This window comes from Polypterus senegalus, chromosome 8, assembly GCF_016835505.1.
Source record: "Polypterus senegalus isolate Bchr_013 chromosome 8, ASM1683550v1, whole genome shotgun sequence".
Taxonomy (NCBI): domain Eukaryota; kingdom Metazoa; phylum Chordata; class Cladistia; order Polypteriformes; family Polypteridae; genus Polypterus; species Polypterus senegalus.
The window spans coordinates 7947161-7971347 of record NC_053161.1 but is presented as its reverse complement, the minus strand read 5'-3'; the positions used below and the strand labels follow the sequence as shown (position 1 = coordinate 7971347).

Sequence of the window (24187 nt, the reverse complement as noted above, 5' to 3'; positions counted from 1 at the left end):
AAAAGACACCTGAAGGACTCTGAGATGGTGAGAAATAAGATTCTCTGGTCTGATGAGACCAAGATAGAACTTTTATATTTGAATATCATCAACACCTGTAAAAATCTGATAAGCTTTCAACTGGAAAGAAAGAAGCAATAACCCATTGCAGTGCTCTAGTTCAGGTAAGACAATTTAGAGGAAGTTGCATTACCCTTTTAAAATTTGCAAAATCGTTTGGAAAAAAAAAAAAAATCATGAAATGACACTGCAGAGTTTCAGACTTCTCATTTTTGAATTTGCCAGCTACTGCTGAACACTATCAGTACCAAGGTAACATTATTTCAATACAAATACTTCAGATATTTCATTTAAGTGCATTTGTACAGTGTACTGCATGTTGTATTTATATGTGATACAAACTGTATTATTTAGTGCAGTAGCATGCCAAAACTCTGTGTACTTTAGTAACTGAATATTTCTGAAAAATCTTGCTGTCTACTTTTTTATTATTTCAGTTTCACTTCATTTCTAATAATAGAAAGAATAGTATTATTGTTTAAATATACTATGTAAAGCAGCTTTTCAAATGCTAGTAAGAATTATTGAAAGGTATTTTCTTTCTTTCTTTCTAGTTTGGGTTTCTTTTCACATGTGAACACCCAGGAGATGCCACAGATTTAAATCGCTTTTCTTCTTTTTCTATTTTTTTGCATTTTCTCTGCTTTTGCCGTTTTTTTTTCCCCCACACTTTTTGGGGCAAAAGCCACTGAGTGTCATCAGGCAGGCCTTCTTCAGGAGTGTCAGACCTAACAGGGATGATTTTGACTGACTGATCAAAATTTAAAAGTCTCTGCATTAAACATAGCAAATTTATTAAAATAATTGTTTAACAGTTTTTTTAATGCATTCTTTCTGTCATGATAGATTAGCAGTCCCCACTGCCTTTAGGTTTGCATGAGAGAAGAGCGTTTAATAAAACACCCTATGATTGAAGATAACATTAGTTTTAATAAAAGGGAGTTGTAATTGCTGTAAAGTACCTTGTGAGTAAAAAAATAAAAATAATATTGAAATGGACTTGTATGTTTAAAAGAAAAAAAGTGATTTCCTTCTCTCCTGGTATTAGGGTTCTCTGTACAGCTAAAGAGTGATGTGACTTAGTCATTATATGAAAAGCTAAAAATGTTCTGAAGGCCAAATTAGCCATTGCCCAGTTTTGCTTAATGCAAAGTTCATTACTACACTGAAATCTCCATTTCTACAATGGATGTCAGGTCTTCTAGATTGTAGGTATCCTCTGACACTAATCTTACAAAGACCATTAGCAAACAATTTGTATTTTTGTGAAACTGTAGAACAGGGGTCCTCAATCATGGTCCTAGTGGGCCACTGTGGCTGCAGGTTTTTGTTCCAACCCAGTTGCTTAATAAGAAGCCCTTATTGCTCAAGTAAAACTTCTGCTTCACTTTAGTTGTCTCGCTCGTTAAGATTTTGAACCTTTATTGCTTATTTTAGTGTTAAACAGCTGTTCTCTCAGTTTTTAATTGGCTCGTAATTAGCAATAACATGCAAATGACAAAAGAGAGCAGCATTTCTCCATTTAGCTTGTTACCATTTGCACCTGTGTGTATTTATCATGCACTATTGGGTTTAATTAAATACTTGGAAGGAAAGTGAAGAGAAAAAAGTGAAGGACTGAGAATTACTCATCCATTTTAGGCTTCATATCGTTTGGATGATATCCTTAGAAAGGGGAAGAAAATCTAGGATATGAGAATTACCTGACATAGCAGAGTTAAAGCACTAACGGGTCATGAAATTAAATTATTGGCAAGAATTGCTTTCTAATCAACATGCAGGTTGGAACAAAAACCTGCAGCCATTGTGGCCCTCCAGGACTGTGATTGAGGACCCCTGCTCTAGAAGATGCCATACCACAGATTCATATTTTGATGAACACGTAAAGACAGCGCTTCGGTCTTCAAAGCCTCTCATTTGTTTCATGTGAAGAGAACTCATCTTCAGGAGAGTAACCTCTCACTCAAGTACATTTGTGCAGTAATCAGTTTGACCCACTTATACGCAGCAAATGGAACCATCAACATTTTTATATATCGAACAATGAGTTATTGATGGCTGGAATTGTGGAGCTGCTGTTACCCTGTCTTATGGTGTGCTGAATTAATGGCATTTACTGGATGAGAGTTGAGGGATAGCAGTTTGCTTCTGTTTACATTTTTAAGGTGAGATCTGCTGGGATTTTAAACTGCTTTATGCCTAAATTTACTTTATCCCACACCAACTTATTAATCAGCCTTATTATTTGAAAAGTTTTGGCACTTTTCCACTCTGAGACGTTTAAACTCAAATTAGTTTCTAGCCACTGTTGGTATTGTCATGTCATACAGGGGCCTCATGAATGTTCAAGTACAGCAAGAGATAATAATCTTTAAATTTTTTTTCATTACTAACATTTTTTTCAAAGCAAACTGTACTCTAAATACATTACTTTTAAATGTGCAATTCTTTTTTTATTAAATTAACTTAAATAAGTTAAAACTTTGCATTAACCAAACACGCACAATACCTGAATACATTTGAACTTATATTCGGTTTCTGTCCAGAAACCTGGCAGCATTTTGCTCACAGTCTTGCCACATTTGCCCTAATAGACTTTACAGTTGAAACTCCGAGTACAGCTTCAAGACTAGCATGAGTAAACTTACACCTATAAAGTTCATAGCTGAAAAAAGTTTCTCACACAGATATGTGCTTCCAAAAAGGCACATTAACTACTGAACACTTTGGACAGCTCTGGAAAGGATGGAGGGAATTCTGTCAGAAACTGCCCAGTCAAGTGTGCTTATCCCCTGTGCCTCTCTGAGCTTCGATTTTAGCCCAGTATTGCACTGCAAGTGAATAAATTCCATTTGGAATCCTCTCCACATCAGCTGAAAATGGGTCTGCAAACAGCTGGAAGGTGTTCCGGTGTGACATAGTCAGCAAAACGGTGATCAAACTCCTACAGCAGGGTTTCAACAGCAGATGCATCACTCCTGAATGATGTGCCATCATCCACAAGAGGTCTACATGTTGGGAAATTAGTGACTTTTGGCAGAAAGCTGCGTTTGCCATAATTTCAATTTTGTGGGGTGAAAGCTTTCACACTTTCATAAGCTGCTGTGATGAGCTGATCAGTGCCCTGGAGATTCAAGTTAAGTATATTCAGCTCCTGTTTAATGGCCTCAAGAAAGCAAAGTCTATAACCCATTGTGGATCTTCTAATTCATTAAACATCCATTCTGCCATTTGCCATGAAAATTTGTCACCTATGTTAACACAAAATCTCTTCAGGATATTTCCCCTGCTGAGCCAGCACACCTCAGTAAAGTACACCACCAAAAGTCGACTCAGTTTCTTCTAAAAAGGCTCTGAACTGGTGATGCTGTAAACTCTTTGACCTGATGTAATTAATACATTTCAGAACAAGGCAAAATTTTAAGCATTTGCTACACTGGGGTTGCTGATGAATAATGAAGTGTAAAACTACTGCTTCAGTTTTTTCCTCTTATTATTATTATTTTTTTTTATATATCTATAAACCAATGCTACTAGTCCATTTGTTTGCCTGTCATGGACGGGGCTCCATCTGTGGTGATGCCTACCAGTTTGTTCCATGGTAAACCAGCACGCTCATTCACGTCACACAGAAACACATTTATCTCATTGCCTGTGGTACAGCTGTGCATCGGAAATAAACTTCGCAATTCTTCAGTTACATCAAAGTAGGAATTAACACCCCTGATGAAAATCGCTTTTGTCAAGCGCCACAGTGCGTCTTTTAATACAATTCTTAAGAAACTGCCATTCAATGAATGGCTTTCCTGCTTAGCGATTACCTCACTTAACACATAATTGACTTCCACCGCACCATCAGCATTCTTCTTTGCGAAAAAGACTTTGCTGTCATTTCAGACCTATGCATAGCTAGTTTTTCCCTCTTTCCTCCCTGATAGTTATCATACTGTTCTCTGTGTTTAGTCGAGTAATGACGTTTGAGATTACAGTGCATCTGGAAAGTATTCACAGCGCATCACTTTTTCCACATCTTCTTATGTTACAGCCTTATTCCAAAATGGATTAAATTTATTTTTTTCCTCAGAATTCTACACACAACACCCCATAATGACAACGTGAAAAAAGTTTACTTGAGGTTTCTGCAAATTTATTAAAAATTAAAAAACCTGAGAAATCACATGTACATAAGTATTCACAGCCTTTGCTCAATACTTTGTCGATGCACCTTTGGCAGCAATTACAGCCTCAAGTCTTTTTGAATATGATGCCACAAGTTTGGCACACCTATCCTTGGCCAGTTTCGCCCATTCCTCTTTGCTGCACCTCTCAAGCTCCATCAGGTTGTATGGGAAGGATCGGTGCACAGCCATTTTAAGATCTCTCCAGAGATGTTCAATCGGATTCAAGTCTGGGCTCTGGCTGGGCTACTCAAGGACATTCACAGAATTGTCCTGAAGCCACTCCTTTGATATCTTGGCTGTGTGCTTAGGGCCGTTGTCCTGCTGAAATGAATCGTCACCCCAGTCTGAGGTCAAGAGCGCTGTGGAGCAGGTTTTCATCCAGGATGTCTCTGTACATTGCTGCAGTCATCTTTCCCTTTATCCTGACTAGTCTCCTAGTTTATGTCTCTGAAAAACATCCCCACAGCATGATGCTGCCACCACCATGCTTCACTGTAGGGATGGTATTGGCCTGGTGATGAGCGGTGCCTGGTTTCCTCCAAACGTGACACCTGGCATTCACACCAAAGAGTTCAATTTTTGTCTCATCAGACCAGAGAATTTTGTTTTTCATGGTCTGATAGTCCATCAGGTGCCTTTTGGCAAACTCCAGGCAGGCTGCCATGTGCCTTTTACTAAGAAGTGGCTTCCGTCTGGCCACTGTACCATACAGGCCTGACTGGTGGATTGCTGTAGAGATGGTCGTCCTTCTGGAAGGTTCTCCTCTCTCCACAGAGGACCATCGGGTTCTTGGTCACCTCCCTGACTAAGGCCCTTCTCCCCCGATTGCTCAGTTTAGACGGCCGGCAAGCTCTAGGAAGAGTCCTGGTGGTTTCGAACTTCTTCCACTTACGGAGGATGGAGGCCACTGTGCTTATTGGGACCTTCAAAGCAGCAGAAATTTTTCTGTAACCTTCCCCAGATTTGTGCCTCGAGACAATCCTGTCTCGGAGGTCTACAGACAATTTCTTTGACTTCATGCTTGGTTTGTGCTCTGACATGAACTGTCAACTGTGGGACCTTATATAGACAGGTGTGTGCCTTTCCAAATCATGTCCAATCAACTGAATTTACCTCAGGTGGACTCCAATTAAGCTGCAGAAACATCTCAAGGATGATCACAGGCTGCACCTGAGCTCAATTTTGAGCTTCATGGCAAAGGCTGTGAATACTTATGTACATGTGATTTCTCATTTTTTTTATTTTTAATAAATTTGCAAAAACTTCAAGTAAACTTTCTTCACGTTGTCATTATGGGGTGTTGTGTATAGAATTTTGAGGAAAAAAAATTAATTTAATTCATTTTGGAATAAGGCTGTAACATAACAAAATGTGGAAAAAGTGATGCACTGTGAATACTTTCTGGATGCACTGTATATTCTTTCAAAACAGTGACTTTTTTTTTTAATGAAACCAAAGGCCCAAAGTCAATCATTGTCTATTCCTCATGAAAAGGGTTGGGCAGCTAGGGTGAAATGTACATGCAATGCCCACCCCAACAGACACACTATTCCTGGGTGAGATGCTGTCCTGCCAGATGTATGACTGGCAGCCACTGATCTATTGCTTCTGACTGCTAGTGGGTGTCTGCCTTTTCCTTCTACCATACTTAAGGATCCCACAGAGGCTTCTGGTAAATATAGTATTTGCTGGAGTCTTTCTGGGAACATGAGTGACCTAAAATTGCTTTCCAATAAGTGGGACCCCAGAAGCACTTCCAGGACTGAAGTTATGATGGCTTCTAACTCCTCAGTCATGCAAGCTTGGAGTCGGGAGAGGAGCAATGGCAAGGGTTCAACTGATGAGAAAGAAGAGGAGGTCAGTATTGTTTGGGAAGTGGTATGCGGGGAGGTAGGAAGGAAAATCTTGCATGGATTTTCTGATAGTGAGGTGAAAAATTTCCAGGAAGCCCCTAAGGAACATGCTTTGGCTTCCTAAAACTTGTTTTTTTTTTCTATTTCATTTTTTTTCTCTCTCTCTATAGTTATTATTGTTTTGTTACTTTTATTAAACTGCCCTTCTTATTAATAAACTGGTTTGATGTCCGTTCTGCAAATGGGTTCAACTCTTCAGCAACCCACATTTTCACAATATTAACATAGCAGCCAAATTTAAACATCAGTCTGGCAAGCTATTTTATGATAACATTACAGAATTCTTTCCAAATTGTCAAAAAAAAAAAATTAACTGTCCCTCAAATTATTTTTTTTCCAGTTTAAGATCATATATGTCATTTTCTCTTTGAGATTTTTAGAGATGAATTAGGATTCTTCCAATTGAGCAATCTGCAAGATAAGGCCGGAGTGTAGAGCACTCACAGAACGCATGACCTAGTGAGGCCAAACATCTATTGACAGAGACAGAGACTGTCAAAAATCAATTGCACCCACTGACTTGGGTACAGATCAACACTATGCTTGGTAAAAATTAGTGATGGAGCTGACAAAGATATGTTCATGCAGAAATAGGTTTTTTGCCTACATTTTAATCCTCCTTCCAATATGTATGTAAACAGTAAAAATTAAAACCTATGTAAGTAAGTGAGAGTTAATTTTACGTTTATTGGAGATATTGTTGACAAACCCCTCTCAGCTGATTGTACCTTTAACATGAAATAGCAGCGATTTTTTGTGAATGAACTGTATTAAAAACATGTTTAAAAAAAAAACTCACTTCTATTAGACAGTAACCATCCTGTTTCCTAAATTTCCATTGTCAGCATCAGGATGCAGATTTCAGTTCCTGATGGTAAAGAGGAACATATTTAAGAACTCTTTTATTCCTAGAGCTATACACATTTTGAATTACTTGTTGCTTGTAGGGATACTGCAAAATTTTATATTATTGCTTTTGTATACTGTTTAAGGTAATCGTTTTTCTTTGTAGTAATTTTGAGGGTGTATTCTATGATAACACTACTTTTCAGTTATTGTGCCTTGGCTAATTTTTTTGTATCTGTGCAACAATGCCTTATGTTTTGTACTTTCCTAGTTTTGTACTTAGTTTAAATACTGCAAATATGTAAACATTACTAATTTTCTCTTATGCAACAAGACATTACCAGAGGCTTTCTTTTGTCGATTACAACACTTACACAGCATCAGTAAAGAGGCTATTCATCTGTGTAATGTGGTCTACTAATACAACTTCACTTTAGAATGGTCAGAAGTGGCTAAAGCAAGATAGGTTTCTCTTGATACTGCAAATTACAGTATAAGATATGTAAATCCTTCATATTCAGAAGTTATTTTGTACCAAACCCCAACCTGTTGAAGAGTGTGGTGTTTGCCACCAGACTTGCTTAGCGAAGAAACCACTTTTAAAATGAGGGATGAATAGAAGTAGGCCAACAACTAAGCCTTACTATATTCCCACCCTGACACCTAAATACACCAAAAAAAATTGACAAATACGTTAAATATATTCAGTAAATAAATATCTGTATATTCATTATTTACTATACCTCAGCGAAAAAAGATAATGACAAAAAGAAAACAAAAAATGAACACCACAAACAAACCCCCTGACGATATTTACAGTCCTGGAAAAGTCTTTACGGTAGGTGGTGAAGGTGGATCTTGAAGTGCAATCACCGGTTAACAGTCGGAAAGATACTCCCCATTACTAAATTGCTTCCTGAAACATGGATTGAGGACACAGTCCTACAACCAAAGTCTAAAAGGTAAATGGTCTTGTGTGGCACACCTCTTCACAAAGAGCATTGCTGGACTGGATTGGGGAAAATCCCTAAATCTGGTGGCCGTGCAAAGTCCTTCTCCTCTGTGAATGGGGTTTTGGTGCTGCTAAATTTGAAGTCGGTCAGATAATGAATAAATCAAAAAAGTCCCACCACATCCTTCTCTTCCGGTTTTATGTGTACAGTGCCTACAAACCCCAAACTACAAATCCCACAAGCGCCTCCTCACCTGTTCAAACCTGTTTGAAGACACAGACCCCACAGGCCACAAAGCTGTTTTATGCCACACTGCATAGAAATGAATAACCACTTTACTTATGTAATGGCCAGTGACCATTGTGCCCATACGTTAAGACAGCCGTGCCTAAAGTGTTATCAAATATTTATAGATAATGAAGGTTACATTTTACTACTTACTGCTGTTTCTAAAAGTTTATAATAATCGTGTTAATTTTTTTTCATCATACATATATTTATGCACTCATAATTGTGTTAAATTGTTTATATTCTTTGACAGTAGTTGGTTCATTATTAATATCCATCCATCCATTATTCACCCTGCTATATCCTAACTACAGGGTCATGGGGTTTTGCTGGAGCCAATCCCAGCCAACACAGGATGCAAGGCAGGAAACAAACCCCGAGCAGGGCGCCATCCCACTGCAGGACACACACACACACACACACACATACACACACACTAGGGACAATTTAGAAACGCCAATGCACCTAACCTGCATGTCTTTGGACTGTGGGAGGAAACCCACGCAGACACGGGGAGAACATGCAAACTCCACGCAGGGAGGACCCAGGAAGCGAACCCAGGTCTCCTTGCTATGAGGCACCAGCGCTACCCACTGCACCACCGTGCCACCCCATTATTATTATTATTATTATTATTATTATTATTATTATTATATCTGTAGATAAAAGGAATAGTTTAATTGCAAAGAATTCTCAAACACACAATGCGTCCTCTGGGTGGTTACTAAGACGGTGCTGCTCTCGATCCAGCCAGTGTGATGTAAAGTAGTACACCACCAGCTAACAAGATCTGATAAATTGACTTATGCTCTATTGTATGTGTATTTGTGCTACATATGTTTAAAATATTTACAATCCTTAATCAGGCTGGTAATGCAGATTTTTAATTCAAAGCTTTTTCTTTATTTTTTTTCCAGAATGCATTTGGCCATATGGACTTTTGATATTTTAATCCTGACTTCAGAAGCAGCAAGAATAAACTATGGAAATGGAGCAAAGTATATTTCCAGATGTAGATACCCCATTCAACACAGAGTGGATCTCTCCAATAAAAACTTAACTAGAGTGCCATCAAGCCTGCCTCCGGACATTCAGTATCTGGATCTGTCGCACAACAACATAAGTATGATTGAGAATGGCGATATGATAGGTCTTCCAAAGCTTTGTGTACTGAAGCTGTCTCACAATGGTCTCATGAGAATCTCCTCTTCGACATTTTTAAACAATACTGAGCTACAAGTCCTTGATCTTTCATACAATGCCTTAGATATCATCCCCAACTTGGGGTCACCCACATTTATAAGTCTTGATTTATCTGGAAATTTGTATGAAAATTATACTCTTGGAAGCTCTTTCAAAAAGATGACCAGTCTTCAGTTTCTTGCTCTCGGAAGCCATAAGGCTAGATTCATTAAGACTTCTGATTTTTTGCCTTTAGGTCATGGAAATCTAAAGCACTTATACTTAGGAGATGGCATAGACCTTGTGCAATATGAAAATGGTTCAATTGCACAACTGGTAAATTTGAAGGAGATTACACTTGTGATGTCATTTTGTGAGAAATTTCACTTTTTTGGAGCTATCCTAAGAGACCTAGATGAAACTGGATGCCAGCAGATTAACCTAGTCAAGTTTATTCCCAAGCAGTGCAATGTCTCAGTGGACCCCTTTGTGGAGCTTAAAAACAAACGGACTTCAGTAAATTTGTTATTCGCGGACACTTGGTTTAGTAGTTCAGTGATGACAAAACTGATTTGGAATGTGGCTCAGTCACCACTCCAAATGCTTAATTTGTCCAATATCACATTCTCCCAGGACAGTTCTGATGGAGTTCAGTTTCATGGTGTCCCAGGCTTCAACCAAACAAGCCTCAGAATGGTTATTATAGAAAATGTTCTACATTACCAGTACAACTACCCGAATTTTAATATCAGTGTTTCCTTCTTTTATAACATTGTATACATGAAGTTTTCAGGAACAGGAATGAACATCTTTCCTTGTGATCTAATATCCTCCCTTCCTGCCCTTGAGGTTCTGGATTTATCAAATAACCTCTTAAATGAAGATGGATTCTGGTGGTCATTGTGCACGTTCACTCATGTCTTCCCTTCATTAAAGCAGCTGTATTTGAATAATAATAGGTTCATTAACCTGGCCAGTATCTCTAAAAATGCTCATGTTATCAAAGGCTTGCAAGTGCTGGATCTAGCATCTAACTCTTTAGCACTTCAAGGTAAATGCTCCTGGCCTTCTCACCTGACCAACCTTAGTCTGAGCAACAACAATCTGGGCAATTCAGTCTTCAGCTGCTTGTCTCCATATCTGAAAAGTCTTAATCTTTCAAAGATGGGTATCACTTACATAACTTATGAGGTGCTGGCCCAGCTGCCCAACATAACACACCTCTACCTGAGTTCAAATAATATTAATTCTCTGCCTGGTGATCTCCGTGCCCCCTACTTGCAGGTCTTGCATGTGGACCAGAACATTATAAGTGTGATCAGTATGTATGTTCTGCAAGGCATCCCAAACCTTGAGCAATTCAATGCAGGGAACAACCCTTTCAGCTGCAAATGCGAATCCTTCTGGTTTGTCAAATACTTTAATAAGACTCTGCTCCTTGATTGGCCGCAGAGCTATAAGTGTGGCTTCCCAACAGAAATGGCTGGGAAACTGCTTGAAGAGTACAGACCAAGTGAAGTGACCTGCGAAATCTGGATTCAAGTCCTGATAGCAGTTCCTCTCACCTGTATTTTTGCTGTAGCAATTGGAATTTCATTTCATATGCTTGACGGCATTTGGTACCTTAAGATGCTCTGGGTATGGATGGCAGTTAAGAGAAGGAGTGGGGAGACAGAGAAAAAGCTGGGTAGTGCATCTTTCCTCTATCATGCTTTCATTTCCTACAGTCACCATGATCTTCCATGGGTAGAAAGCTATCTTGTACCCAATCTGGAAGAGGCAGGCTTCAAACTCTGCATCCATCAGCGAGATTTTGTGCCAGGTGATTGGATCATAGATAACATCATCAACTGTGTTGAAAACAGTTACAAGACACTGTTCATTCTGTCCAAGAACTTTGTCCAGAGTGAGTGGTGCAATTATGAGCTCTTCTTTGCCCAGCACCGTGCTCTCAGCATTCAACAGGATTCACTGGTCTTCATACTCTTGGAGCCAATCCCAGCAAACTCCTTGCCCAGGAAGTTCTTGAAGCTACGGAGTCTTCTCCAAAAACAGACATACCTTGAGTGGCCTGGGGAAGGAATGAAACAGCAGCTCTTCTGGGCCAGTCTCAAAAGAATGCTTCAGGCAGGCAGCAGCTACATGTTTCTGAAGAACACTGCTCTTCAAATGGCAGACTCCGCTCTTGAAATGGCAGACTCTTGTTCTTTAATTACTGTCAAATAATTAAGGTGGCAACTCTTGAAATGAATACAAAAAAGAGACATATTGGTAAATGATGAAGTACAATGCTAAGATTTCATGAGGATTACTTTATGGTTAAGAGATTTATTGTAATGCAAATTCCACATTCCAACACATTCCATATCAAAAACATATGTGGTAATAAAATACATTATTGCAAATGTTTGTGAAACGCCATCTGTTGGAATGACAAATGCAATGCATATGTCTCTGTTTTATGCCATTTGACTTGTAAAAGCATTGTTAATGTTTGTGATGGGTCATCTGTTGGAATGACAAATACGATGCATATGTCTCTCTTATATGCCATTCGATTTTTAATATGTTGGAATGATAGAGACATACGTACCGGATGGACTCATAAACATTTACCTTTTTATTAAAGTGGATTTTATATATATTATTAAATGCATAATTTTATGGTTTCAGCAAACATGGAATATTGTTTTAATGCATTGAGTAAAGCAGTGTTTTAAAGGTCTTCCAACTTTACACCTTGTAATACGTTGGTAAAACTAACAGCAGGATGAGAACTTACTGTATTTGAACATCTAAATTCACATAATTTAATATGAGCAAATGTTTGTTAGCTGCCAACTTTAAGCTGGTACCTTAAAAAGTAAATGTAGCTGTGCATGAGTGTGCCCTGAGGTGACGGGCATCCTTTCTAGAAATTTAACAGCTGATTAAATAAATGACATGCAAAAGATGTGGTGTCTTTATTGAACATATTACTGTAATACTGCGTCTACTGTCTTAATTGAAAAGATTATGTGATCTTCAAACTTTTTTGCAGCACTAGGTTGATAGCCATCAGAAGAATTCTATATGGGCTGTAAAGTTCTTTTACATTTTATAACTTGTGTGCCTAGTGTAGGTGAGAAATAAAGGGGAGCTCTGGAAGGCATTTCTCCAAGTCTTAATGGTGGGTCCATACATAAGAAGGCAATTTTAACTCAGGATGGGGATGGTGCTAATGAAAGATTGAGGCACATAAGTGTTGGATCAGTTCTGAACAAATCAAACTGTGCAAGTATTAGAAGAAAACAGCTACTAAAGACAAGATTTGTGTTTTTTTATCGTTTTTTTTTTTGTTTGTTTTTTTTTTTTACTTTCATTCCTGGCCTACAGTCCTATTTAGTCACATTATAGTAATTTTTCAGTTGACGTCTGTATAAAAATTGCACATTTTCTATATGTCCAAGCTGTTTTTTTCCAGGCATTTTGGTTTTACTCCCTGACCTTTAAAGATGTGCAAGTTAGGTGACTTCAAACTGGCCTTGAGTGAGTGTGAGTGTGGGTGTGTGTGTGTTAGGGGCTCCTGTGATGGACTGGCATCCTGTCAATAGCTGTTGCCTGCTTTGTGGCCATTTCTACTGAAACAGACACACTGAACTGGAGTAGGTCAGTATATGGAATATTGTTGTTGTATTATTATATTTTATTATAGGTTGTATTAGTATATGTTGTATTATTGGGTTAACAAAGCTATGGAATACATGCAGCATCCTGCTTCATATCTCAGACCTGGTTAATGGCTGTGTGGAGGATGGATAGATAGATAGATAGATAAATATTGAAAAAAGTCTTTAAAACATAAAATATCAGTCGATGTTTTTCAACAATTAAAATACTCTCATATTTCAGCAACAGTGCAAGTTTTTTTGCAAATGCTATTTAATAAGTAAAATACAGAAGTTCTTTGATTCTCCAAGAAGTTTTTGTTAGCATTAGTATAAAAGAGAGTCTCTCTGGTCTCATAATAAAGATGTTATTGTCATTTGCAGGCTACTTCCTGTATTTTATTACTACAGGAACTATGAAATATATTCTATTAGATGGTGTACTGCAAACATTAACTCTGTGGCCTATGTCAAGATTTCAAACTATTTCATCGAGTGGAATGACAAATGCATGCATATGTCTCTGTTATATACACTATGGTACACACAAATCAAAAAATGAATTCAAAATCCTGAAAACACTATTGTCAAACATGACCAGGCATCAAAAGCAAGAAAGCCCAATCATTACAAATTTACCAAATCAATGCTTATCAATAATGTTAATTCCTAGTACCCCAGCTCCATGATTAGGTGGCCCCTCATGCTCCACATATAGGATACAGGGCAGATAACAAATTCAACTATTACATGGATTCAAAATCTATACTAATAAAACTCACTCACTCACTCACTCACTCACTCACTGACTCATCACTAATTCTCCAACTTCCCGTGTGGGTGGAAGGCTGAAATTTGGCAGGTTCATTCCTTACAGCTTCCTTACAAAAGTTGAGCAGGTTTCATTTCGAAATTCTACGCGTAATGGTCATAACTGGAAGCTGTTTTTCTCCATTTACTGTAATGGAGATGAGCTTGAAACCCGTGGGGGCAGAGTTTCGTGTGACATCATCACGCCTTCCACGTAATCACACAGTACGTAGAAAACCAGGAAGAGGCCCAAAAAGCGCTGAAGAAAACATGCATTATATAATTAAGAAGGCAGCGAAACAATAAGAAGCGAGTGAGTGACATATACAACCATATTCATGAGTTCTGCTACTTCGGAAACAAAGCACGATGTAAACCGAAACTAAAACGTTTGTAATTTAGTGCCTACCCATATAAGGCCGTGCGTCAGCGGCAATCCAATAGCAAACTGCCACGGGTAAATATTCACGGGTGAAGGACTGTCCTTATGCAGAGGAAAATGAGATGGTCAGGGTGGTGTTTGGCACAAACTCAGCGAAACTGCAAGAGAAAGTTTTAAGTGCCGGGACTTCGGTAACATTAGATACAGCCATGGACATAGCACGACATGGCACCAGCACAGCTGGGAAACTTAGATGCATGTACACCGAGCGGCTCACATGAACTGACGCAGTGCACAGACAAAAAGCAACAGTTCCAAAGATCGCTGAACAAAAAACGAATTACACAATTGAAAAGGCAGAAAAAAATATGAAGCGTCTGATACATACAAGCATATTCATAAATCCAGCTACTGCGGAAACAAAACACACGGTGGAAAAAGTCAATGTCCCGCTAAAGGAAGACAGTGTAAAAAAAACCCGTGCATGCAGTGTGTCAGGTCTCAGATAAAGAAGAAGACGAGCTGTTTATTGATGCAGTAAGAAACGAATCGATGAATGAAACCTGTCATCTTTACAACGATTGACAAACACGGAATGTAACTTGAACACAACACATCCTACAAATACGAACCTGATTGAAAGAAATAATGATAATCAAATCCTTGATGACAGCAACACTCAGTAAAACTCACAAAATAATTACTGTATATTGACAGTCATGTTACGTTATTTTTAAAATGTTCCCTTTTCTTTTTCATAGCTTCTTTAACACACTACGTCTCCGCTGCGATACGCGGGTATATATATATACCCCGATCTACATACTCGACTAATGGATACTTTATTCGCCATCAATGATTGTTTTGGTAAAGCCATACTCAGTGTATTCATTAGATGAACGGTAAAAAAGTAAGAGCGAGGGGAGGATGACTTATTGAGTTGTTGTTCTATTTACTCCATATGTGTCAAACTCAAGGCCCGCAGGCAACATCCGGCCCAGCGTGTAATTATATCCGCCCTTGAGATCATTTTATATACTGTATTATTGTTATTAATGGCCCGGGGATATGAAGCACTGGTAACACAATAAACTACAGATCCCATAATGCAGCGCTTCACCTGCCTTGCCGAACACTTACCGCGTCCTTGCCGTCTCTTCAGTCGTTTCCTTACTTTGCGAAGGAAGCAGCTTTCTCACAGCTTCTGCACTGTTTTATAAGCGAGCGATATATAAGAAAGTCCTTTTCCTTGCTTCGCCAACGAAGCAGCCTTTTTATTTAATCCACGGGTTCTCCGCTGTTTCATTGTTCATTTATTACGATTTTTATAGTTATTGTGTAGGTTTTATTTAATCCACGGGTTCTCTTCTGTGTTCACTGCGGTGTCTTCTTTCGTTCACGAGCTTCGCCAAGGAAGCAGCTTTCTCACAGCTTCTGCACTGTTTTAAAAACGAACGACATATAAGAAAGTCCCTTTTCCTTGCTTCACCAACGAAGCAACCTTTTTATTTAATTCACGGGTTCTCTTCTATTTTATTGTTCATTTGTTACGATTGTTACAGTTATTGTGTAGGTTTTATTTAATCCACGGGTTCTCTTCTGTGTTCACTGCGGTGTCTTCTTTCGTTTACGACCTTCGCCAAGGAAGCAGAAACTTACAACCACGAAACTTTGTAACGGCACAAGACTTCAGGTCACATCTCCACAAAACAACCTAATTGAAGCAACTAAATTTACTGGCAGTGCCTCAGGTGACGCAGTTTTTATTCCTCGCATCCCCGTTATACCATCTAATCTCCCATTTCAATTCAAATGCGTTCAATTTCCAGTAAGGCTCTGCTTCGCAATGACAATTAATCTCAGGGACAAACACTACAAAAGGTTGGCATTGATTTGAGGCGGGATTGCTTTTCACATGGCCAACTGTATGTTGCATGCTCAAGAGTGAGCTCAGCACACAGCTTAGTCATATTACAACCAGAGGGCCGAACTGACAACGTGGTATACAGAGATCCTTAACAATTAATTTTTTACATATTTTCATTCAGTCTAAAAATGTTTACTTTTTTATTAATAAAAATATTCAGACAGTATTTCACCGCTGCGAAGCGCGGGTATTTTGCTAGTAACTAATAAATAACACTTCATTACATAAATCAGTTGCTCTGCTCCCCAACTTTAGAACTCACTACCACCTGAGCTTAGAAATATTGAATCATTTCCACTTTTCAAATCTAAACTTAAAACTCATTTGTTTATGGCTGCTTTTTCTCTTTAATTACAATTGCTCGGTCTGATTTGAATTTTTAAATTTTTATAAATTGTGTTTTATCTATTGTTCTGTGTCCTTGAGTGTTTAGAAAGGCACCTACAAATAAATAAAATGCATTATTATTATTATTAAATAGTGGATCAAATTGACAAACAGAACAACACTTATAACAGAATTAATAACTATCATGAACTTGGAGTCCCAAAGTACATAAGTCCCAATAAGATCCAGAAGCACTTCCAAAAATGGCCACTAAAGAAGAATATCACCATCAAATCCTAAGTTAGTAATAACTCTTATCAAATAAGACTTCACTCCTAAAATGCTCTTCAATAACAAAAAAGCTCAGTGGAGTACAAAAAGCAAAGGAATTTCCCCAAAACAGTAAGGCAATCCTGTGCAAACAAGTCTCAATACAGTAATCCAGAAACACAGCCAAAACAGTGCAAATATCCAGAAATCCAATGCATCCATGAAACATTAGTAAACTCATTAACTCACCAGAACATCTGAAATAAACCACCAGGAACTGTTGGAGACTCTCCAGAGCAGTTCCTGGCAGTGATTGGCAGGTGGCCTGGCTCTTGGTGGACCACCAACAAAACACACTGAACATAACAGACAGCTTGTATACATAAACAAAACCAAAAATGAAGAAAGATGCACATAATCAATATAGAGAGAATCAAAAATTAACAAAAGAGACATTAAAACATGAATTTGAGCCCTAGCCAGGGGACAAAACCTGGCTGAAACATGACAACATAACATAATATGAAAAATAATATTTGAAATACTGTATAACTATGCTTGGCTCAGTCAAATGATGACAACTTCCTGGTTGAGTCTTGCTTGACATTCCACAGTTAGAAGAGGTGAAGTCAGGACTCAGGTGTGGGTGACATCATTACAGTAATTATAGATGTGTATTCTCCTTCAGCCGAGAACAGGAGCGGAACCTGTCTTAAGGGCAGTGTCACACTGTTTTCCCTCCTCCTGTGCACTCTTAAACATCGTCCCAGTAAGACACACACAATGTTTGCATACTTTGCTTTTAAGGTTTTCACAGTTCATGTTAGCATAGTTGTTTTTTATTTTGTTTATTTGTTTGTTAATCCTTCATTATACATCTCACATAATCATCCTAACTGGAATAAAGTGAGTGAATAGCAGCCTACTAGTGCATACATACAAAGAACAGATCACTGTCATGCTTTTCAATCTTTTGTATCCACGTAAATACTTCAATGTTAATTTCAGGCTCTATAAAGCACAGTTTTTCCATTGATTATCACAAACAATCCAATCCAGGGAATTTAAGATTAAATATGTTTGTACAAATGTTTTAAAAAGGATTGTGGCATCTGTTAGGGATTTCCAGATCAAATTTCACTGTTCTCTTGGATCTTCCAGTTTTCAGTGATATGCAGTTACTCTGAGGTACTTCATGTATTTATTGATCGTGTTCACTTACTGAATGGAGACACCGTGCATTACAATATGTTCTTTATATTGTAGTGCAATGAGTGACAATGCAGTGTGAGTCCCGAAATAGTTGAAATGCAAACCGAGAAAACCACATTTAAATTGAACAAAAAAAGGAAAAGAACTTAATATGTGCACGATGGTGCTACAATAAACAATCCACCAATTGCCCTCTAGAGGCATTCCTAGGTCGTGCTACCCTGACAGTCAAGTCTAAATGAGATAAGCACATTCCAGGGATGACTACTTTTTCTATCGGTGGGGCTTCGCTGGCTCCATTGCCCTCAGTGGGTGGTTTCTCTGCACTGTGGTACCACATTCCATGTGTAAAAATATAAAATACTTGACCAATACAGAAATCCAACACTTTACCACTCAGATTCATGCTCTTTCTTTCCATACTGTAGATGTGCCTTCACATGTTTTCATTGATCACCATGATCAGCATTGAAGTCTTCTATTAGAATTACTGTAATACAGGTAGGTAGTTCCTTTTAAGCCCCATACCAAAAAAAAACCAGATGCAATACTGTGTTTAGAGGTGAGGCCAGGTCATGTTACCTTTTTTAACTAACCAGAAAATTCCAACTACCTTTTAGCTAGCAAAGTAACACCCTGTACTTTGTCAAGGTCTCATTCTGTCCACTTCATGTCTTTTGTCAGGCTAATACCATCCCTGGCTCTCGCCATTCACCTTGTCTCCACTTGGCTTTTGCAGGTTAGACCCATCTGGACTAGGCTGATCTTCTGGCTATCAACTGCTCTCTGGTGAGCCTCTTATCATACCTTGCCTTCCAGAAGTTGATCCTAGCATCTTTATTCCAGGGAAAGTAAATAGAACTTAGATAAGTTTGGAAATGGTGAGCCTACCGGAAGCCCAAAGTTCCCCAGAAAACAGTCCAAACTATACCTGTTTTGTAAGACTCTAGACTGCACCAAGATTATAGTCCTGCATAAAATGCATAAATGCATAAAATACTCCATGTATATTAATTTAAAGGAAAAAAAACAAAAAATTGTCTAATTTTAACATTTGCAGTCCTATTTACATCAGTTAACCTACTGAGAAATAATAATACATGTATCAGAAAAATCAAAGAATATCAAATACAAGACAGTACAGGAGTCTTTCTCAGCATTATGTTTACAGTTGTGCTGTGGAAACTGCAAATTCAAGGGGAGGCACTTAGCAGTAAGTTATGTGATTATGTAGCTGCTTATATCATGTTTTATTAACCCAGTTATTGCATTCAAATTATAACAGACAAGTGGTTTGATAAGTTGGTGTCTCCTATTCTCCAAGGTTATGAAACATCTGCTTTATGGGTGTGTTATTTGGTCACAGATGCAGTCAATGGTGTTTCCTGTTATGTAAGATGCTTTAAATTAACTTATAATATTAAAAAAGGGAATTTAAAGACATTTTACTTAAGCCAGCACATACAGTTTTTAGCAAATACATGCGATAAGCATGGACTTATATGTGACATACAGTAGACATCAGGAGTCAATTGTGGTTTAATAACTGTTTTGGTGTTTTTATGGATACTTTAATTTGTCCTTTTTTAAAATGTCTTGCTCTTTTACTTTAATATACTATATAATGAATAAAATTAGTTTAAAACAGCTAGCAGGCCTCGGTTTGTTTTTTCAGGTGGCAATATTGAAATGATTTCTTATTCTTAGAAGTCGAGCACTGTTATCATGGGCTGAAATACAGAGATCCTTTAAAGATTATTTTCATTGCAAAATGTTCCAGCATTTCACTCATCAGCCTAATGATATCAGTCAATGTGATAAAGAATAATTATTGTTTCAGTTAAAAAGGTTATACTATTAATTTACATCCCTGAATAAATTCATTCTTTTTTCACTTTTATGATATCAGGGCGCTATTTTAGGGTGTATAAAAATAGTGTGGCTTACTGGCATGACCATTGAACTATAAACCACAAGGCTGATTGCTCCCACCAGTCATTGTGTGATTCTGAGAAACATATTTAATGTTCACATCCTCATCACTAAAATATATGAGATACAATAAAACATATTTGCATGCAAAGAGGACACAAATTTGAGAACACTGAAAAGTAGAGGCTGTCTGGTCCATCTAACAGTAGGACTCTGACGCATAACAAGACCTTTCTTCTTAAACATATGTGGACATATCAATATTTGATCTTCATTTTTTAATGTTTTTATGTTTCTGATGCGGCTGTATGCATCTGAATTTTTCCTTTAGGATTAGTAAAGTTTATCTAATCTAATGTCACCTAACCTAACCTAATCTAATCTAATCTAAACAGTATATATTGATAAAGATAAAGGTATGATATAGCAAACATTATGTTATTCTTGATATTGTAGTTGATTGTATAGTTTAAATAAGCACAAATGCAAATTTCACATGTGGAAAAAGCAAGTACAGCACTACCTTGATGACTACCGTAAATATCTCAGATTAGAATGAGGTGCACCACATCAAGTGCAAATGATTAGAACATCACAAGAGAGGCTCTTGTCTGACCCTGTCTTATTAAACTCTCAGATATTTAGTTTGGTTTAATGATTGTTGTTGAAGAGTGTGTTATCACCATCCCTAGATTGAAAGAGACCTCAGAAAAAACTTATACATGCCTAATTAGTCTGGGAAGTGACTTTAAAAGTTCTAAAAACAATTGGAAATGAACCATTCCACTTTTCAGCAGATCACATACAAGTGGAGATTTCAAACAACATATATATATACACTCACCTAAAGGATTATTAGGAACACCTGTTCAATTTCTCATTAATGCAATTATCTAATCAACCAATCACATGGCAGTTGCTTCAATGCATTTAGGGGTGTGGTCCTGGTCAAGACAATCTCCTGAACTCCAAACTGAATGTCAGAATGGGAAAGAAAGGTGATTTAAGCAATTTTGAGCGTGGCATGGTTGTTGGTGCCAGACAGGCCGGTCTGAGTATTTCACAATCTGCTCAGTTACTGGGATTTTCACACACAACCATTTCTAGGGTTTAGAAAGAATGGTGTGAAAAGGGAAAAACATCCAGTATGCGGCAGTCCTGTGGGCAAAAATGCCTTGTTGATACTAGAGGTCAGAGGAGAATGGGCTGACTGATTCAAGCTGATAGAAGAGCAACTTTGACTGAAATAACCACTCGTTACAACCGAGGTATGCAGCAAAGCATTTGTGAAGCCGCAACATGCAGAAGACCCCACCGGGTACCACTCATCACCACTACAAATAGGAAAAAGAGGCTACAATTTGCACGAGCTCACCAAAATTGGACAGTTGAAGACTGGAAAAATGTTGCCTGGTCTGATGAGTCTCGATTTCTGTTGAGACATTCAAATGGTAGAGTCAGAATTTGGCGTAAACAGAATGAGAACATGGATCCATCATGCCTTGTTACCACTGTGCAGGCTGGTGGTGGTGGTGTAATGGTGTGGGGGATGTTTTCTTGGCACACTTTAGGCCCCTTAGTGCCAATTAAGCATCGTTTAAATGCCACGGGCTACCTGAGCAAGCCACACTGATTGAAGAACACATCAGGGAGAAAGGACTTGACTTCATGTGTCTGACAGAAACATGGCACCAGTCAGAGGTTTACTCTGCCCCAAATGAAGCCTGTCCTCCTGGCTACAGTTACTTGGAAGCAGCTCGCAGCACTGGGCGTGGTGGTGGCCTAGCTATCATCCACCGTCAGGATTTGGGGTTGTCCCGTATCTTGATACCTGCAACATCCTCCTGCGAGTGCCTTGCATTTAAATGTAAGCCTCCTTTTTCCATGACTGTTCTCCTTATCTATCGACCTCCAAAACCCAACTCTGTCTTCATCCCGGAAATGACTGATCTTCTCACAACACTCTGTGCTACCTCTGCCAACATCATAATTCTAGGAGATATAAATATTCATGTTGACAATCCCACAGGTTATCTCACTGCTGATTTCCTTGAGCTATTGGATTCTCTTAATCTACAACACATGTTGATGTCCCCACACATTCCAGGAGTCAGACACTTGACCTGGTCATTTCAAATTCTGCCTTAATCAGTAACTTACAGGCATATGTTCTTGGTATTTCAGACCACAAAATAGTGTCAATGGAGCTGCCCATTCTTTCCCCCCATATCAAACTAAAACGACAGATACATTTCAGAAATCTGAAGAACATCAATGTTGATGCCTTGCCTTTGTACACACAAACACCGCGGAACAGGAGCAACTCACCCGAAGACCGCAGAGTGGTTCATGGAAGCAGTGTCTCTACCTGATGGGGGAAAAGGAGAGCAGGCGGAGCATGAGAGCAGCGGGCTGTCACCACAGACGCCCAGCTCAGCATCGCAACTGAGGCCACAAGGAGGAAGTTGACTCCGACAGACGGGATCCTGGACTGGCCGGACCCTGTGTTTGTGTTCTAGGCAGGGACTACCTGGCTCCGCGTCGGTGGCCAAGGTGTGCTGATCCATGGGGCTACGAAAGGGTGATAGCGGTGGAAGAAACTGCGAAGGAGGAACAATTGCATCTCAAAAAGCCGCAGCAGCAGAAGTGCTGCCTGGAGGCTTGCCACTGCATCGGGAGCCGGAAGAAGGAGACAGCAGAGAACCGGAAGTCCCTCCCCGAGGCTGGTGAGGGATTGGACAATGTGTGTTGCATTCCTGCCAATGATTGGTCGGAGGCGGGACCAACGAATTTCCGTCCTGAGCCAGGACAGGACCCGACTGAGATGGGGAGAAAGCTCCACAGCACGCAGCCGACTCGTAGGACCAATAAAAGGGTAAGTCCTCCGCTGGCTGACGTTCTGTCTTGTATAGCGGCTCTGTGCGTGCTGGAGGATTGCTTTTAGCCGGCAGAGATGCTCATCCAGGCAATGTGTGTCCTCCATGAGACAGTGGAGAAGCTGGAAGAGAAGGTGATCGTGTCACTGAAGACTCTACGCCAGTGGATGAAACAGCACGACGCTGGATTCTTCAGCCAGAGAGATGCTACAGTGTAGTTAAGCAATACCTGTGCCGTAAAGGGAAAAGGAGGGTCGTGCAAAGGAAGCCTGGTATTGGTCAGTTCCGAGTACTGAGTAACTGTACCTCCAACATGCAGCGGTGAGGGCCAATCATGTGGTGTGGGCAGAAAAAGCAAGAGTCTCATGCTGCTCCACAGGGACGCAGATGGCATGGGGTCTCTTCCTTTCCCATAGGGAAACTTAGAGCGTCAGGGCGCCCCAGAGAAAGCGGATGATCCGGAGGAAGAAAGCCAGCTCATCCGACAAGGAATGACATTATGCTGGGAGCTCACGTCTGGTGACGGGCCGTCCTATGTGGTGTTAGAGGGAAGCCCTGAAGGCAGCTGAGAAGATGGAGGTATGAGCGGTACCTTCAGTTGTCCCGGTCTGGGAGGCACGGAGACCTTGGAGGGGGTGCCGGTTAATGGGATTAGCGTTGCCAGTATGATATGAAGAAAGACGGCGAGCAGTGGGGTCAAGGCAACTTCTCCTCCCCTTGTTCTAGCTTTTGTATTGCAGGCCCTGGACAGGAGTGTGTTAGCTCCCCACAATGAAAGATTTGCCCTTGCGGGATGGGCCACTGGCCCCTACGGGTCTCAGCTGATGGAGGGGCAATGTGGCAGGTGGCTGGGGGTTGTGCCCAGCCGGGATGCCTAGAAGGATCGGGAGAGGGACTACACCTCCCCCGGAACACAAGAGGGCAGCCACCCTGGCGGAAGGACTACCAAGGATGCCCGGAGTGCTTCCAGGTGTTCATGCGGTACTTCTGCCAAACCAGGAAGTGCCGCAGGAAGTTCACCAGGGGGCACCTGGAGCACGTCCAGGTGGGAATAAAGGGGCCGCCTCCCTCAAGTCAGGAGCCAGAGTCAGGAGGAAGAGAACGAAGCTCAGAGGAGAGGAGCGGAGGCGATGAAGCAAGGGAAGGATCGTTGGAGGGCCCTGACTTTGACGGTGATTGGTGCTGGGGCACTGTGTGCTGTGTGGGACTGTGCTGGGAACTGTAAATATTGTGAATAAAATGGGTGTGTGTTGGAATCATTGGTATCTGCCTGTCTGTGTCTGGGCTGAAGCTCCACTATATATATATCTATCTATACTAATAAAAGGCAAAGCCCTCACTGACTGACTGACTCACTCATCACTAATTCTCCAACTTCCCG

At 39.7% G+C, this 24187-nt stretch overlaps 1 protein-coding gene across 4 annotated transcripts; it reads left to right on the top strand.

Moving 5' to 3' along the window:
• Window positions 1–269: 269 nt before the first annotated feature.
• On the top strand, window positions 270–11878 carry LOC120533737 (toll-like receptor 1). 4 transcript variants are annotated; one of them, XM_039760661.1, is made up of 2 exons: window positions 270–312; window positions 9159–11878. In XM_039760661.1, exon 2 carries the CDS (start codon window positions 9160–9162, stop codon window positions 11647–11649), a length of 2490 nt encoding a protein of 829 aa, XP_039616595.1. In that variant the 5' UTR covers window positions 270–312; window position 9159; the 3' UTR covers window positions 11650–11878. The 4 variants fall into 4 exon arrangements, 3 of the variants coding, with proteins under 3 accessions (XP_039616595.1, XP_039616596.1, XP_039616592.1); XR_005634613.1 differs by lacking the exon at window positions 9159–11878 and adding an exon at window positions 615–1312 and having other exon boundaries at window positions 281–312; XM_039760662.1 differs by lacking the exon at window positions 270–312 and adding an exon at window positions 1855–2225.
• The last annotated feature ends 12309 nt before the right edge of the window (window positions 11879–24187 follow it).